This window comes from Camelina sativa, chromosome 14, assembly GCF_000633955.1.
Source record: "Camelina sativa cultivar DH55 chromosome 14, Cs, whole genome shotgun sequence".
NCBI lineage: Eukaryota > Viridiplantae > Streptophyta > Magnoliopsida > Brassicales > Brassicaceae > Camelina > Camelina sativa.
The window spans coordinates 7096093-7111992 of record NC_025698.1 but is presented as its reverse complement, the minus strand read 5'-3'; the positions used below and the strand labels follow the sequence as shown (position 1 = coordinate 7111992).

The 15900-nt window shown below is 38.6% G+C and overlaps 4 protein-coding genes across 4 annotated transcripts in view; all 4 read left to right on the top strand.

The window, feature by feature from the left end:
* LOC104743311 (nuclear pore complex protein NUP155) overlaps positions 1–3668 on the top strand; it is an 8255-nt gene extending 4587 nt beyond the window's left edge. The window contains exons 8-14 of the mRNA XM_010464407.2: positions 212–459; positions 860–1223; positions 1483–1682; positions 1793–2150; positions 2508–2726; positions 2815–3140; positions 3274–3668. Of these exons, the coding sequence (XP_010462709.1) occupies positions 212–459; positions 860–1223; positions 1483–1682; positions 1793–2150; positions 2508–2726; positions 2815–3140; positions 3274–3382 (1824 nt within the window). The 3' untranslated portion in view covers positions 3383–3668. The remainder of the gene's footprint in view (positions 1–211; positions 460–859; positions 1224–1482; positions 1683–1792; positions 2151–2507; positions 2727–2814; positions 3141–3273) is intronic.
* LOC104740170 (microtubule-associated protein 70-4) lies at positions 4484–7869 on the top strand. Its single transcript, XM_010460699.2, has 11 exons — positions 4484–4820; positions 4935–5020; positions 5207–5272; positions 5365–5535; positions 5655–5825; positions 5934–6089; positions 6174–6320; positions 6425–6496; positions 6589–7116; positions 7203–7393; positions 7487–7869. Exons 1-11 carry the CDS (start codon positions 4628–4630, stop codon positions 7524–7526), a joined length of 1821 nt encoding a protein of 606 aa, XP_010459001.1. The 5' UTR covers positions 4484–4627; the 3' UTR covers positions 7527–7869.
* Positions 8132–12422, top strand: LOC104740169 (dynamin-related protein 1C). The gene is made up of 16 exons (XM_010460698.2): positions 8132–8472; positions 8597–8660; positions 8944–9051; positions 9152–9253; positions 9435–9485; positions 9573–9634; positions 9782–9872; positions 9964–10028; positions 10124–10318; positions 10413–10532; positions 10618–10688; positions 11012–11237; positions 11330–11380; positions 11477–11717; positions 11793–11932; positions 12019–12422. The coding sequence occupies exons 1-16, from the start codon at positions 8341–8343 to the stop codon at positions 12142–12144; spliced, it is 1845 nt and encodes a 614-aa protein (XP_010459000.1). The 5' UTR covers positions 8132–8340; the 3' UTR covers positions 12145–12422.
* On the top strand, positions 13085–14896 carry LOC104740168 (CRAL-TRIO domain-containing protein YKL091C). Its single transcript, XM_010460697.2, has 6 exons — positions 13085–13353; positions 13569–13827; positions 14109–14145; positions 14237–14354; positions 14453–14563; positions 14650–14896. Exons 1-6 carry the CDS (start codon positions 13261–13263, stop codon positions 14809–14811), a joined length of 780 nt encoding a protein of 259 aa, XP_010458999.1. The 5' UTR covers positions 13085–13260; the 3' UTR covers positions 14812–14896.

Here is a 15900-nt window from a genome sequence, read left to right as displayed (position 1 = left end):
GCTAGATTAGTTCAGGGGTTTGACGCATATCTAAAGCAAGCTTTAGTTCAGTTGACATTCCATCAGCTAGTTTGTTCTGAAGAGGGTGACCAAATTGCAACAAGGCTCATATCTGCCGTGATGGAGGTACCAGCCTTTTAAATAGCCTTAGTGTCCCATTTCTGAATGTTTTGACTCACTAATTAGAATCTGATACTATTGGGTGCCACAGTATTATACTGGCTCAGATGGCAGGGGAACAGTTGACGATATAAGCGGGCGACTACGTGAAGGTTGCCCAAGTTACTTCAAGGAGTCTGATTACAAATTCTTCTTAGCTGTTGAACGTCTTGAGAGAGCTGCTGTAACTTCAGATAGTGAAGAGAAGGAGAATGTTGCTAGAGAGGCGTTCAGTTTCTTGAGCAAAATCCCGGGATCTGCAGATCTCCGAACTGTCTGCAAACGTTTTGAGGAATTGAGGTTAGTTTTTCATTCAAGTAGATGCCTACACACTTGGTTGGTTCTAGTTTGTGATCGTTGGTCAATAAGCCATATAGTTTTCTGTTTTTTTGTTTTTTTTGTATGTTAAAGCTATTATTCTTAGTGGCAGTCAGAGAAAAGTTAATTCCTTTTAGCCTTCTAAATCGAGTTTCAAAAGAATACTCCAAATGTTTATTATGTAAAATGTAGTTTAAGATAGACGAAAAAGATAGACCGTACCTAGAAGTTTACAATTAAGCATTCATACAAAGAATAAAGTTAAAGCCCTAAGGCAAAACGGCCAGCTTAACTCAGAATCAATTATACATGATTCATATTTTGTTGCCCTTTCTTTGAAGACTCCATTTTTTTGGTATTCACTCACAATAATTATCTACAGGTTCTATGAAGCTGTTGTCTGCTTGCCTTTGCAGAAGGCCCAAGCTCTTGATCCTGCTGGCGATGCTTTCAATGACCAACTTGATGCTTCCATAAGAGAGCATGCTCTTGCCCAGCGGAAACAATGCTATGAGATTATTGCCAACTCCTTGCGATCTTTAGCTAGTTCCATGCTAGACGAGGCTTCACGTAGACAATATATATGCCAGATTGTTCATCTTGGTGTGCAATCAACTGACAGAGCGTTCCGGGAGTACCTATACAAGGCCATGATAGAACTGGGTCTTGAAAACGAGCTCCTGGAGTATGGAGGTCCGGATTTGGTACCTTTTCTCCAGATTGCTGGCAGTCATTCTGCATCACAGGTTTGCTATTTACACGTTAGCCCTTTTAAGCTATTTCCATTGTTATGGTGTCAGGATTTTCTATCGTATCTTGTCACGTAAGTAAGGCATAACCTTAAATGTTCAGGGATTTGTCTACTTGTTAAACTAGCTAACCTCCATAGTTATTAACTAGCAGCCTCAGTCTGCCACCAACTGCGTGACAAAAAATAGTCAGGTTTGGTGGTCGACAGTGCAACTACTTTCTAAGAATACTTACATTTGTCTCCTCATGCCTTAGGTTGGGGCTGTGTCTACTGGTTCATCTCCGCTGGGTCACTCAGGAACACAGATTTCATCAAATCAAGCAAAATACTTTGATCTTCTTGCGAAATACTATGTGTCAAAGAGACAGCATGTGCTTGCTGCTCACGTACTTCTAAGGCTTGCAGAGAGACGTGCTATTATTAGTTCAGGGGACAATCCTACACTTGAACAAAGGTAAACCAATCTTTTATGTTATGTGTTGAATATTTCCTCAAGTCACACTATCTTGATTTTCTTACTCCCCCTTCCTTTTTCATCTCTAATGGGTTGCCTTATGAATTTAGGCGAGAATACCTAAGCCACGCAGTTTTACAGGCCAAGAATGCAAGTAATAGTGATGGTTTAGTAGGTTCTTCTCAAGGTGCTTCTGACAATGGGTTGCTTGATCTGCTTGAAGGAAAACTCGCAGTTGTTCAGTTCCAAATTAAGATCAGAGACGAACTTGAAGCTATAGCTTCCAATTCGGAGTCCTCGGCTGCCATGCAGAACTCTGACCAGAACGGGACAGTACTTGATGGTGATTCTAGTGATGATTCCAGCTTAGCAAATGCAGCAAATGAAAAGGCCATGGAGCTCTCCTCGGAACTTAAAAGCGTAACACAGTTGTATAATGAATATGCTGTCCCATTTGAGCTCTGGGAGGTGAGTCCAAAAACCTTATATATATTTTCGTTTTTTAATTAGTTTTGGGCCATGTTTCCGGTTAACTGGTTTTCTAGATGTAACTATAGAAACGAGGAGAGCCACTGTTTATCTCTATCTGTAACTTAGCTGATATTAAGTAAATTCGTAGGTTCTATTCATACTTAACCTAACTCAAAGTCGATGATCACTGTTTTACGTCATGCTTAGAATTGTTGCGTTAGTATCCTAGTTTCAAAGTTGGAAAATCATTAGATCAAGTTGTTGAATTGGAAAGATTCAGTGCTCGTATCTTTGACTCTTTGTGTAGGCTCTCTTTTCATTGCTTGTTTATTGTTCTGGCTTCACTCTTTGCAGATCTGTCTGGAAATGCTCTACTTTGCCAACTATTCTGGTGATTCTGATTCAAGCATAATAAGGGAAACATGGGCTAGACTTATTGACAAAGCTCTTTCACAAGGTGGGATAGCTGAAGCCTGTGCAGTTCTCAAGAGAGTCGGATCTCATGTATACCCTGGCGATGGAGTTGTTTTACCCCTCGATGTTTTGTGCCTTCACCTCGAGAAAGCTGCACTTGTAAGCTCCTCCTTCTCGTTAAGCTGTTGATTCATTTCATTGGGTTATGAACTGAATTTGAGTACATATATTGTGGACAATTTTACAGGAGAGATCAGAGAGGGTTGGGGATGTTGGGGATGAAGACATAGCTCGAGCTCTTCTGGCCGCTTGCAAAGGCGCAGCTGAACCTGTGCTTAACGCTTATGACCGTTTGCTATCCAATGCAGCCATTGTGCCATCACCAAATCTAAGGATCCGCCTCCTTAGTTCGGTTCTAGTGGTGCTCCTTGAATGGGCAATGTCTGTATTGTCAGACAGAATGGGGTCGAGTCCAACCAGCTCTTCTCTCATACTAGGCGGATCATTTGCTCTAGAGAACAAAGCTGTTAGTAATCAAGGGGTCCGTGATAAGATCGCAAACGCTGCAAACAGGCAAGTTTCTCTCTGCCATTTTTGGTTGGATTCGGTTTGGTTTTCTTACCCACTCTCCTTGTTTTGAAGTATAATTAAAAATCAAGAATCTCTGAAAATCCTACGATTTTTATATTTTTATTCTCACAAACAGGTATATGACAGAGGTTAGGAGACTGGCTCTGCCACCGAACAGGACGGAGTTAGTATACGCACGTTTCAAAGACCTTGACGAGTCTCTCTTAACTCCATTCTCCTTCTGATCCTTCATCACTCTCTTATTTTTTCTTCTTTTCATTTGGATGCAAATTCAGTTTTTTATATAGGGCTTTTTAGCAGCTTTCTTGTAACTTTAAATTACACTCTTTGGGGAAATTTCCCCTTTCTTCTTCTTTAGTCTTCTCAGAGAGAATCAAAAATACGAAAAAGAGAAAAAAATAATTCTGTAGTCCCTCCTCTTAAAATTCGGGGGCCTTGTATGTCAATTTTAATCTGTATACTCTGTAATTTGACTAATTTCTTTATCGAGTGTTGTTGTCGATTATTTAATTGTTGTGTACAGGACCAAATTGATGTTTCACAGCAAAAATAATTAAGAACTTTTTAATAGTATGCATTTAGAAGAAAACAATTGTTAGTAAATTTATTGTATCCGTATGCTAAAACTTTACAAACTTGGTTTAAGTAGCACAGCTGGGGAGTTCTCTCTAGTATTTGTGTTTTTTTTACTTTGACCGTTCGTGCTCCCAACGTTGGATTCCATTGCAAATTTTCATAGAACCAAAGTCGAATTTTCTGGCAGCTTTTGTTTTCCCTTTTATTCTTTTACCCTACCCTCGAGGAAAAAACAACAACAATATAAAAGTAAACAGCTAAAAAATTTGAGATTAGTTGGGTTTGACCGTGGTCCGGACTTGGGACATGTTGGGCTCATTTAAAGCTAAAAGATGATACTACATTGATTTCTTCAATCATACTCCGTACACTGTGTATCTTTGGGGAAAATGAATTGACAGCAAATTCAACGACAGATTAAAAACTTCAATAACCCTCCTTCCCCCTAAAGTATACTTTTAATAAACATGAGAATATGTACACATAAGTACCCAAAAACTAATCTGAAATGATTTGAAATCAAAACTCAATTAAAATAAAATAAAATGGTGTCATTCATTGGAATGATGAGAGAAGGGTCTCTAGTGATATACATTTGTCGTACATGTTTGGACAAAAATGTGATGGTCCCTAATAATTTGACAACACATACAAAAATAAATACAGATGGTCCCTAATCCTCTTCAATGTAATTAACCCATAATGATACTCCATTAAACAGTAGTAGTAGTAGTAATTAACAGTGTCACTCTCTCTCTCTCTCTCTCTCTCTCGTCGTCACTCTTTTTAACAACCATACACCCTTAAACCTCATTTAAATCCCTAGCTAGCTAAAATGGTTCTCTTCTCTTCGTTTGAGTGAGTGAAGTGAGGATTTGAGATCGGAAGAAGAAATGGAGGAAAGAGGATTCATGTCACCGTCATTGACGATATCGTCGTCTTATAGAGAAGGAAGAGGAAGCAAGGGCTTGCCACGACGGAGATCGATGAGACCAAGCTTTGACGCCGATAACGAGTTCATGACCTTACTCCACGGCTCGGATCCCGTCAGAATTGAGTTAAATCGCTTGGAGAATGAAGTCAGAGGTTAGTTACGAGAATACTAGTATGATTTTTGTTGATGAGATTTTGACTTTAGGGATTTGAACAATCGTGTGTGTGTGTGTGTGTGACTTTTGGTTTTGATGTATATATATACAGATAAGGATCGGGAATTGTCTGAAGCACAAGCTGAAATCAAAGCATTGAGGTTGTCTGAACGACAAAGAGAAAAGGCTGTTGAAGAGGTTTACTTTTTAATCTTCTTCCATATTACTGAACTTAGAGAGTGGCATTATGATAATGTTCCTATTTATAGAAGATGTGACTTTGGTTACTTTGAAATTAGTCATCTCTGCTATATATATATTGCTTGTCTGTGGTCTTACTTCAGTTTTTATTTGGCTGACGTTTCTGCTGTTGTAATTTTGAAGCTTACTGAAGAGTTGGGAAAGATGGTGGAAAAACTCAAACTTGTTGAAAACCTTCTCGAGAGTAAAGTATGCTTTGTTATATCTCTCCCTTTGTTCTTTGATTCCCTTTTCTTCGTTCTATTGATTCTATATTTGATGATGTTGTATGTTTGTCACAGAACCTTGAAATCAGGAAGATAAATGAAGAAAAGAAGGCTTCCATGGCAGCTCAGTTTGTAGCTGAAGCCTCTCTTCGTAGGGTTCATGCTGCTCAAAAGGATGATGACATGCCTCCAATTGAAGCTATTCTTGCTCCTTTAGAGGCTGAATTGAAGCTTTCGAGACTAGAAGTATCTTCCTTCCTTTGAATCCGAAATATATTCGTATAGCTTGATTCAACAACTTCTGTCTGGGACAAGAGATCACTGGACCTTCCTTCTCATTTGGTTTTACATGTTTTGAATTGTAGGTTGCTAAACTTCAAGACGACAACAGATCATTGGACCGTCTAACCAAATCAAAGGAAGCAGCTTTGCTTGAAGCTGAAAGGACAGTTCAGTCTGCATTGGCAAAGGCTTCCATGGTTGATGATCTCCAGAATAAGAATCAAGAATTGATGAAACAGATTGAAATTTGTCAGGTATGTTCATCAATTCTTTTACATTGGACCACCAATAGTAGATTATCTCCTCCCTTTCTTACTCTGTGGTGTGGTGGCCTTATTTTGTTGATTCATTGGTTAATATAGGAAGAAAATAGAATTATAGACAAGATGCACAGACAGAAAGTTGCAGAAGTTGAAAAGCTTATGCAGAGTGTGCGGGAGTTAGAGGAAGCTGTTCTTGCTGGTGGTGCAGCCGCAAATGCAGTCAGAGATTACCAGAGGAAATTTCAAGAAATGAATGTAATAGTGATTACTGTTTTTCTTGTTAGCAAATTTGTTGGTCTCGTACTGATAATAAATTGTGGCGTTTTGTCTTTTCTTCAGGAAGAAAGGAAAATTCTTGAACGGGAATTGGCCCGTGCTAAGGTAAATGCAAACAGAGTTGCTACTATAGTAGCCAATGAATGGAAAGATGCCAGCGACAAAGTGATGCCTGTAAGGCAGTGGCTCGAAGAACGTAGATTTCTGCAGGTCATTGTTGATACATATATTTAATTCTCCTGCTGCTTCAAGTTGTGATTCATATTTACGGAGACTAACTAAAAACTATGTCCATCTCCTTTCTGGTTGGGCAGGGAGAAATGCAACAATTACGCGACAAACTTGCCATAGCTGACCGAGCTGCAAAATCTGAAGCTCAGCTGAAGGTAAAAACTAAAATCATAGCTGGGGAACATTGTTATCCTACTTTTTATTACATGGCCTTACTTTTGGAATTGCTGCTTTTACTTATTTTTAGGAGAAATTTCTACTGCGGCTTAGAGTGTTAGAAGAGAGTTTAAAGAGGCCTACAAGCAGCAGCAACAGAGGCACATCTATTGGTAGAAGTGCGAGCAACGGGCCTACTCGAAGACAATCCCTTAGTGGAGCCGAAACGAGTCCAAAAGTTACATCAAATGGCTCTTTGACCAAGAGAACACCAAGTTCTCAGCTGAGATCATTGACTCCTAGTGCGAGTTCTGTATTGAAGCATGCTAAAGGAACATCCAGATCATTCGATGGAGGCACCAGATCGTTGGATAGAAGTAAACTGCTAATAAATGGACCGAGATCAAATCATCCTTTGAACCACCAGTCTGCCGAAGGAACTAACAGAGGCGAGTCACCTAGCTCAGTAAAAGGGGAAGAAGAATCAGATGACAAGTCAACAAATAATGATAGCGTCCCAGGTGTCTTATACGATTTGCTGCAGAAAGAGGTCATAACATTAAGAAAAGCTGCTCATGAAAAAGATCAGAGCCTGAGGGACAAGGACGAAGCTATTGAGGTCACTTTGATTTGGTCTTCTCCTATTATTTGTAGCCTTTAAATGAATTGTTTAGAGTCTAAATATTTGGGTTGTGAATTTTTTAGATGTTGGCCAAGAAAGTTGAAACTTTAACGAAAGCGATGGAAGTTGAGGCAAAGAAGATGCGAAGAGAGGTAGCTGTAATGGGGAAAGAAGTTGCTGCAATGCGTGTAGATAAAGGACAACAGGATAGTAAAACCAGACGCCCCTCGGTCTCAAAAGGATCTTCAAACACTGCTCAACTTCTTACTGGAAGGTAATCATCATATCATATATTAATATATACAATGACCTTTATCTAGTATACATCGTCAAATGTCACTATACTCACGCATTTGATCTTTTGTAGAGTATCTGGACGAACTGGGATGACGAGGAGCACACCGTGATAAACTTATATAATGGAACAATTCTATCACTCACTGGCTGATCTCTGCGGCTTGTGCCAAATTAAGGGAAGTGATTCAAAAGGCCGAAAGAGAAAACCATGTACCGAACCCCGATTTGATTTGGTGTGTGCTTCTTCTCTGAAGTATATACCAACATTTCAAGCTAAAGGGAGTTAGTTGACTTCACTTGGCTGATATATTTTGTGTTATGTATAGTAGGAGAGTTAGGGTATTGGTTTATGTAACATTTTAAGTTTTATGTAACATTTTAAGCTTTTACTGTGTGATTGTTTTGTGTGTGTCACTCTCTCTCCCCTTAGTTAATATTCTTGTTAACCTAACTCAGTTGGAGTATTTGGTAGCCTAATAAAGAACTGATCGAACCCAAAAATGCTTAACAAATTTTGAAAAAGAGTTAAATAAAGATCACTGTACAAAACGTCATAACCACATGAATTGAACCGGCTCAGTTCTTTAACCGACCGGTACGCGTATCGCAACGTGGGACTAATTAATAATTAATATTTTCACTTTGGGCCCAAAAGTATCCAATATTTGAAAGCGTGGTCCTACTTTTCTTGGTTTGAAATTGCTTCCCATTACCGTTCTGCTCCTTTGGCTTCTTTTCTCTTTTTTCTTTTTTTCTTTTCCAGATTCATCAAATCTCATCCACCGCCGCGAGAGAGACAGAGTAAAGTACCACCACCGTAGATTTCGAATCCACCATCCGATCAACCGTATTGTATCTTCGTTAGATCTAGATCTGAGCGGTCCGTGAGAGATTCTCTGGATCTGTGATACGTTCCAGGAAAAAATGGCGACGATGAAGAGTTTGATAGGTCTGATAAATAAAATCCAGAGGGCATGTACTGTCCTCGGAGATCATGGCGGTGAAGGAATGTCTCTTTGGGAAGCTCTCCCAACCGTCGCTGTCGTTGGTGGCCAGGTTTTGATCTCTTTTCTATTGGAAACTTAAAACACATTTGGTATCTTAAGATCCGATCTAACTTCTTCGCCTCTTTAATAATCCCCTTACGTTTCTGATTTCTTATTGTTGATGTTTGGATCAGAGTTCTGGAAAATCTTCAGTTCTAGAAAGTGTTGTGGGAAGAGACTTCCTGCCTCGTGGATCTGGTAATTTTTTATCTCTCGTTAAGCAATTTTTTTTGGCGTTTGTATGTTTGGAATTGAAATCTAGGTTAAATTTTGTGTTCTCGGGAACATTACATGAACATTTTTTTTAGTACCTCGAAGAACCTACACACTAGCTCCTCATTACTGTTCCATGTGAATAATGTTTCATTGATGTTGATTCCCTTAAATCGTTTTCAGTCTTTGTGTTGGTTTGATCATTTATTTTTCTTTTCTTATGTCGTCTTTAAGTGCTCATCTAAATTGATACCATTTGATTCATTAGGTATCGTTACGAGGAGGCCATTGGTGTTGCAGCTTCACAAGACTGAAGAAGGGACAACTGAGTACGCTGAGTTTCTTCATGCTCCTAAGAAGAAATTTGCTGATTTTGGTAGGTTTGATTGATTCTTTCATGGGGAAGTCTAATTGTCAATGAACTATGTAATACGAAGCTATTTGCTGGAAACTAATAAGTGTTCTTCTCTTTTCAGCTGCTGTGCGGAAGGAGATTGAGGATGAAACTGATCGTATTACTGGGAAGTCGAAACAAATCTCAAACATTCCAATCCAGCTGAGCATATATTCTCCTAATGGTTTGTTCTTAATACCACATTTCTTGGAATGCATCCCTATTGTTAATACTTAGTAAATTTCCTTTGTTGTTGACACCAGCAGTAATGAGTAAAACGTAGTAGGATTAGATTGGAAGATTTCAATTTTTTGCTAACCTCATTCTTGTTACTTTGATTTCTCACTTTACGCTTTTCTCTACAGTTGTTAATCTGACGCTCATAGATCTTCCGGGTTTGACAAAGGTTGCTGTAGGTAAGAGTTTGATATGCCATATTCTTGGTTCTTTTATCTAGTAACTTGTGCTTAAACTATTCACTGACTTGAATATTATTCTTGTAGAGGGACAACCGGATAGTATCGTCCAAGACATTGAAAATATGGTCCGCTCTTATGTTGAGAAGGTCAGTCTTACTTCTAAGCTATTGCTGAGAAGGTTTCGGCAATTTTTCAATCTATTCAGCCAAGTTGAACAAAAGAATGCATTTGGTCATCATCGCTCACAATAATGTCAACTTTGGAAGCTTATCCATGAATTGTTTTAACTGCAGCCAAATTGCATCATATTGGCTATTTCTCCAGCTAATCAAGATATTGCTACCTCAGACGCTATAAAACTTGCTAGAGAAGTTGATCCCACAGGTACGACCTAGATGTAGTTTCCTAGTAGCTGGTAGGTAGTGATTTTTTACACTCCACAACATTTTCTTAACCCTCTAATATATATCTGTAGGCGAAAGGACTTTTGGAGTTGCAACCAAGCTTGATATCATGGACAAAGGAACAGATTGTTTAGATGTAAGGGTCTTTCCTTATATCTGCACCTTGGGGTCTCAACTAATTCAGTTACTTGTTTAAATTACTTTGACACCTCTTTTATCTATATGATGAAGGTTCTTGAGGGAAGGTCGTACCGTTTGCAACATCCCTGGGTTGGAATTGTGAATCGCTCACAGGCTGATATCAATAAAAGGGTTGATATGATTGCTGCACGTAGAAAAGAGCGTGAATATTTTGAAACAAGCCCTGAATACGGGCACTTAGCCAGTAGAATGGGATCAGAATATCTAGCAAAACTCTTGTCTCAGGTACCCTTAGGATTTACTCGCACAGATCTCATTTAAATTAAAGCTTCATTGTATGGCTTTGTCTTTCTTATTTCTTTGTTTTTCTCTCTATTAGCACTTAGAGACTGTTATCAGGCAGAAAATTCCCAGTATTGTTGCTTTGATCAACAAAAGCATCGATGAGATAAATGCAGAGCTTGATAGAATTGGAAGACCCATTGCAGTAGATTCAGGAGTAAGATTTTAAACCATTATGTAATTGATATTCAGAGTTGCATCAGAATCGTATGGTTAGTCACACACCAAATATATGATTCCAGGCCCAACTTTACACAATTTTGGAACTCTGCCGGGCATTTGATCGTGTCTTTAAGGAGCATTTGGATGGAGGGTAAGTGATTTAGTTATTGCTTCTTATTTGTATAGCTCATAAATTGTTGTCGGTATACTATTACGATGCGATTTTGATGATCAATTTGGAGTCTATGAATGTTTTCAAAAGATAGTGGCGATTCCAGAGTAATATGCTGCCCTATAATGAGTCTTTACTTTGCTTATTTTCTAGTCAGCTTCCAGAATAAGGATGTGCAGTTTTTGTAAATTATTACAACAATGACCTTTTCATAGATGTATGCCAAAAAAATGTTCACATAATTTGACAATGTAGGTCCGGTAAAGTTGGTAGTCTTACATTTATTATGTTGTTTGTATCAGACGACCTGGTGGAGACCGAATTTATGGAGTTTTCGACCATCAATTACCAGCAGCCTTAAAGAAACTTCCCTTTGATCGACATCTCTCTACCAAAAATGTTCAGAAGGTTGTTTCAGAAGCAGATGGTTATCAACCACATCTTATTGCTCCTGAACAAGGATACAGAAGGCTCATTGATGGATCCATAAGCTATTTCAAAGGACCAGCTGAAGCCACTGTCGATGCAGTATGCGTCCAAAAAATTTTAGATTCCATTACTTTGAGACTTAATTTACAGTAAATTGACTATATTCTTGATTACTGTTTGATATTTTCTAGGTGCATTTCGTATTGAAAGAGCTGGTCAGAAAGTCAATTTCAGAAACAGAGGTAAGAACTGAGAAGAGGCCTTTGGTTTTGACTTTTGAGAACTCCTCCTAGCTCTTTACTGTTTCAATCTCAAAATGCCATTGTTATGTTTATCAGGAACTGAAGCGATTCCCGACTCTAGCAAGCGATATAGCAGCTGCTGCAAATGAAGCCCTTGAAAGATTCAGAGACGAAAGCAGGAAAACGGTTCTTCGTCTGGTGGACATGGAATCCAGCTACCTCACGGTTGAGTTCTTCAGGAAACTTCACCTTGAACCCGAGAAAGAGAAACCGAATCCAAGGAATGCCCCAGCACCAAACGCAGATCCCTACTCCGATAATCACTTCAGAAAGATCGGTATGTGTCTCTCGCCTCCCTTTACTTATGATTGAGACAGATCAAGGCTTTGTTTGTTGACTTTGGATAACTCAGGATCCAACGTGAGTGCATACATAAACATGGTCTGTGACACATTGAGAAACTCGCTTCCCAAAGCTGTTGTTTACTGCCAAGTTAGAGAAGCTAAGAGATCGCTCCTCAACTTCTTCTACGCTCAAGTAGGCAGGAAAGAGGTAAAGAATATTATTATTACTCCTCTTTTGGTTGCTTGAGAAAAAATTCGCAAACCGAGAATAATGTTTAATCAATAATGGTGCAGAAGGAGAAGCTGGGAGCGATGTTGGATGAAGACCCACAGCTGATGGAACGAAGAGGGACACTAGCCAAACGACTCGAACTTTACAAACAAGCTAGAGATGACATCGATGCTGTGGCTTGGAAGTAACGGGGTTTGTTAAGCACTACTATTCTTTATATTGTTGATTTCTTTTGTTCGTGTGGGCACTGCATTATAATAGGTATGTTGGGAGTTCTAACTTCCAATCCACACAAACTCACACGGGATTACTCATGTTTTCTTGGGTCTGCTAATTTCTATCACAACTTTCCCACTTCTTTTTTTGTCTGTATCTTCGATTCTTTGATACTGTTTTAGAACGGTTGAGACATATTTGAAGTTGCACGCTTTTTACATTTACGACAAAAGGATGAAAGTTATGAACTTTTAGATATGGAAGAATTTGACCGGCGCTTCATATTCTACTGCTCACCTTTAGGATCACTATCCAGATTCGGTTCAAGTATGAAAAAATGAATAGACTACAAAGAAATCCTATTTGTCTTGAAAAGTCCAATTTATATTTTTCATTAAGAAAGAACCAACTTATCAAACCATTTCTTCTGTCACGAACAATAATAGTCGTTAGAACTAAATTTCCACTCAGAGCGAACAGATGAAGTGTATATACACACACGTAAGCGGAAACCATATAGACCGGTTGTTTGTTATACAATTCAATAATGGCTTATTAGTGGCATAGGATAGGACTCTCCATAAGTTAGACACGTCTCAAATTTAACAAAGGAAACTTAAACTCAAGTCATAGTGCTTTTAATGCAATGGTAATTTAACTAACGATCAGCCTGCTTCACAATTCACATGGATGATGGATCATTTGAAGATTTAAAAACATGCACAAGTATCGGTAGTTAGTAATAGTTAAAGATTGGGGATGTACGAGTAAAAGTCATAAAATCATCACAGCCTGTGTTAAATCGTCAAAGTAATAACAAAAGTCAAAAACAGAGATAGGTTCAACTTCCAGCTGCCCAATTTATTGCAGCGAATTAAGGGCAATGATTTTTTGCCTTTTCTATCCACTTTATCGTAGAGGCAATTGCCAAATACGTTGTCTATTTCTGTCTTCCTGTGGCTTTCTTTGGGTCTCTGTCAACATCAAAGCTAATTTACTTTTTCAACAGACTTTATCGTGCGTCTGTACGGACCACAAAAGACTCTCTCTCTCTCTCTTTATATCTCTGAGAGAGTTTTGAGGATCTGATGAGAGCCAAAAAGATCATGGAGGAAAGCCAAGAACTTGCTGCCTTGACCCAGTTGAGAAAATCCGTCGAGAAACTCTCTTCTTCCACTGAGGTAATCCGATTCGACGCTTTTAGTCTCCCAAAGTTTGTTTCTTTTGGCTGTTTTGAAGGGTTTTATGGTCCACACTGTTAAAACTCTGTCTCATTCTCATCATAACGGTTAAAAGTCTGATCAGCTCCGAGTTTCCCAAACCCTAACAGTAGAGACAGTTTAGTAAAACAAAAAAATTTGATCCATGGTTTTTGTTTGGTTGTTTCCTCTGAAAGGGGTATGAGAAAGCAACATTGATGAGGTTCTTGGTGGCAAGATCAATGGATCCAGACAAGGCAGCAAAGATGTTTGTAGATTGGCAAAAGTGGAGAGCCTCCATGGTTCCTCCAACTGGATTCATTCCAGAGTCAGAAGTGAAGGATGAATTGGAATTCAGAAAGGTCTGTCTTCAGGGTCCTACCAAATCAGGACACCCTTTGGTGCTTGTCATAACCTCTAAGCATTTTGCTTCTAAGGATCCAGCTAACTTCAAAAGTAATCGATCACCTCTCACTTGTTGTTTAAGACTTTGACTTTTAGTGGATATATTCTGTTCCTTGAGGAGATAAGTATTGTGTTTGGTTGACCTCAAATTAGCTTTTGTATACATTAATATGATCTGCTTCTTTCCTGTTCTCTGGTTATTTAAGTAGTTTCATCTGAATTCAGGTGATCCAGTTGACTTCAAAATCCAAGAAGTTTTTTGAGTCCATATTATGAGTTGATTCTTGAGATTAGTGTCTATGAACTAATCTTTTATGTGTTTGGTGTTGCAGAGTTCGTTGTTTATGTGCTAGACAAAACAATCGCAAGGTGTTTAAACATTATTGAAACCAAAAACACTTTGAGTAATTTTCTGGTTCGTCGGTTATGTTACAAGCTTTTTGTGTTTCATATGTTTCAGTGGCATCAATGAAAAAGAAGTTGGAGGCGAGAAGTTAGTAGCCGTTATTGATCTGGCAAACATTACATACAAAAACCTTGACGCTCGTGGATTGATCACCGGCTTTCAATTCTTGCAAGTAAGGATCTATCTCCATCTCTTTCTACTTTCTGAAACAATGTAGATTACACGCAAAAACAAGTCCCATCTTCTGAAAAATAAAAATGGTTTCTCCAGTCTTACTACCCGGAACGCCTTGCAAAATGCTACATCTTGCATATGCCAGGATTCTTCGTGACCGTTTGGAAATTTGTCTGCCGTTTTCTAGAGAAAGCAACTCAGGAAAAGGTTTTATCTTTAATCCTCTCTTCATGTATCTTATTATCTCCACAAAGTTCAAAACATAATTGTTCTGTTTTGTTGTTGTTGTATAGATTGTGATAGTAACTAGTGGAGAAGAACAGAGAAAATTCGAGGAGGAGATCGGAGTGGAGGCTTTACCTGAAGAATACGGTGGCCAAGCTAAGCTCACACTAATCCAAGATGTTCTTCTTCCTCGGACTACTCCAGTAGCTATAACAAACAATAATGTTTAACTCTATAGTCTTTGGAAGTATTATTAACCTGAATACCCTAAACCCTCCTTTAATCTATTGGACTAATATTATTTATTTTCCTACTGCTTGAATATTTTATTCAGTAAGAGAGAACACAATACTATTCACCAAAAAGAAAAGAGAATTAGAACAATACTTTTCTCGTCTTAAAATTTTACACAAATAAAGCAATCAAAACATGAGAAAGATGTGTGAATATATATATTCATTCTGCTGGACTGCTTGTGTCATCGCTTTTGCTTATCCTTTCTACTTTCTTTCCTATTCACATCAAAAGTAAGAAGAATGCAAAACACATTGAAACTTGAAAGAATAATAAGGATACAACATGGTTGATACCTAGTTTGGTCAGGAATCATAAGACCACACTAAGACCATGTGCGATGGTTTGGGCCGTCCTTGGTTTTTTATTTTTTTAAATTTAATTCAGAAAGGCCCATAATTGAAAAAACGCTTCTTATTTGGGAACGTTTTTCGTCCGTCTTTTTCGCCACGTGCTCCATTCTGATTGGGTGTCGAATTCTTTAGGGTTAAAGGAAAAAAAAAATTTGAGACAAAATTCTTCGACTTCTTTGTTTTCTCTCGACGGCGACGACAAACGCGATACACCTCCTCGACGATTTCACGCAGCCGTTCCGTTCTTCTCACCGGAATTTCTTGACGAATTACCGAAGCCGATCTTCTGTTTCTCCTGAAGCCGATCCGATCTTCTGTCTCGAATCTTGTCCGGCGGTCCGATCTTCTCTCCCGAAGCGATCTTCTCTGTCTCCCGAAACTTGTCTGGCGGTTCAATCGTGGTAATTAAGGTTTGTCTTCTTCCCCCAATATGAGATTTCTCTCATTATCACTGATTATCGAATAAGGGTTAGAGAATTAGGGTTAGAGAATTAGGGTTATCGAATTACGGTTATTGAATTAGGGTTATTGAATTAGGGATATTGAATTAGGGTTATCGGTCTCGTTCTTTTTTTTCATGTGTAAAGATTGATTTGTCTCTGTGTAAAAATCGATTTGTCTCTGTCTAAAAGTCGATTTGTTCTATTTTCAAAGACGTTGGTAAGATGAACT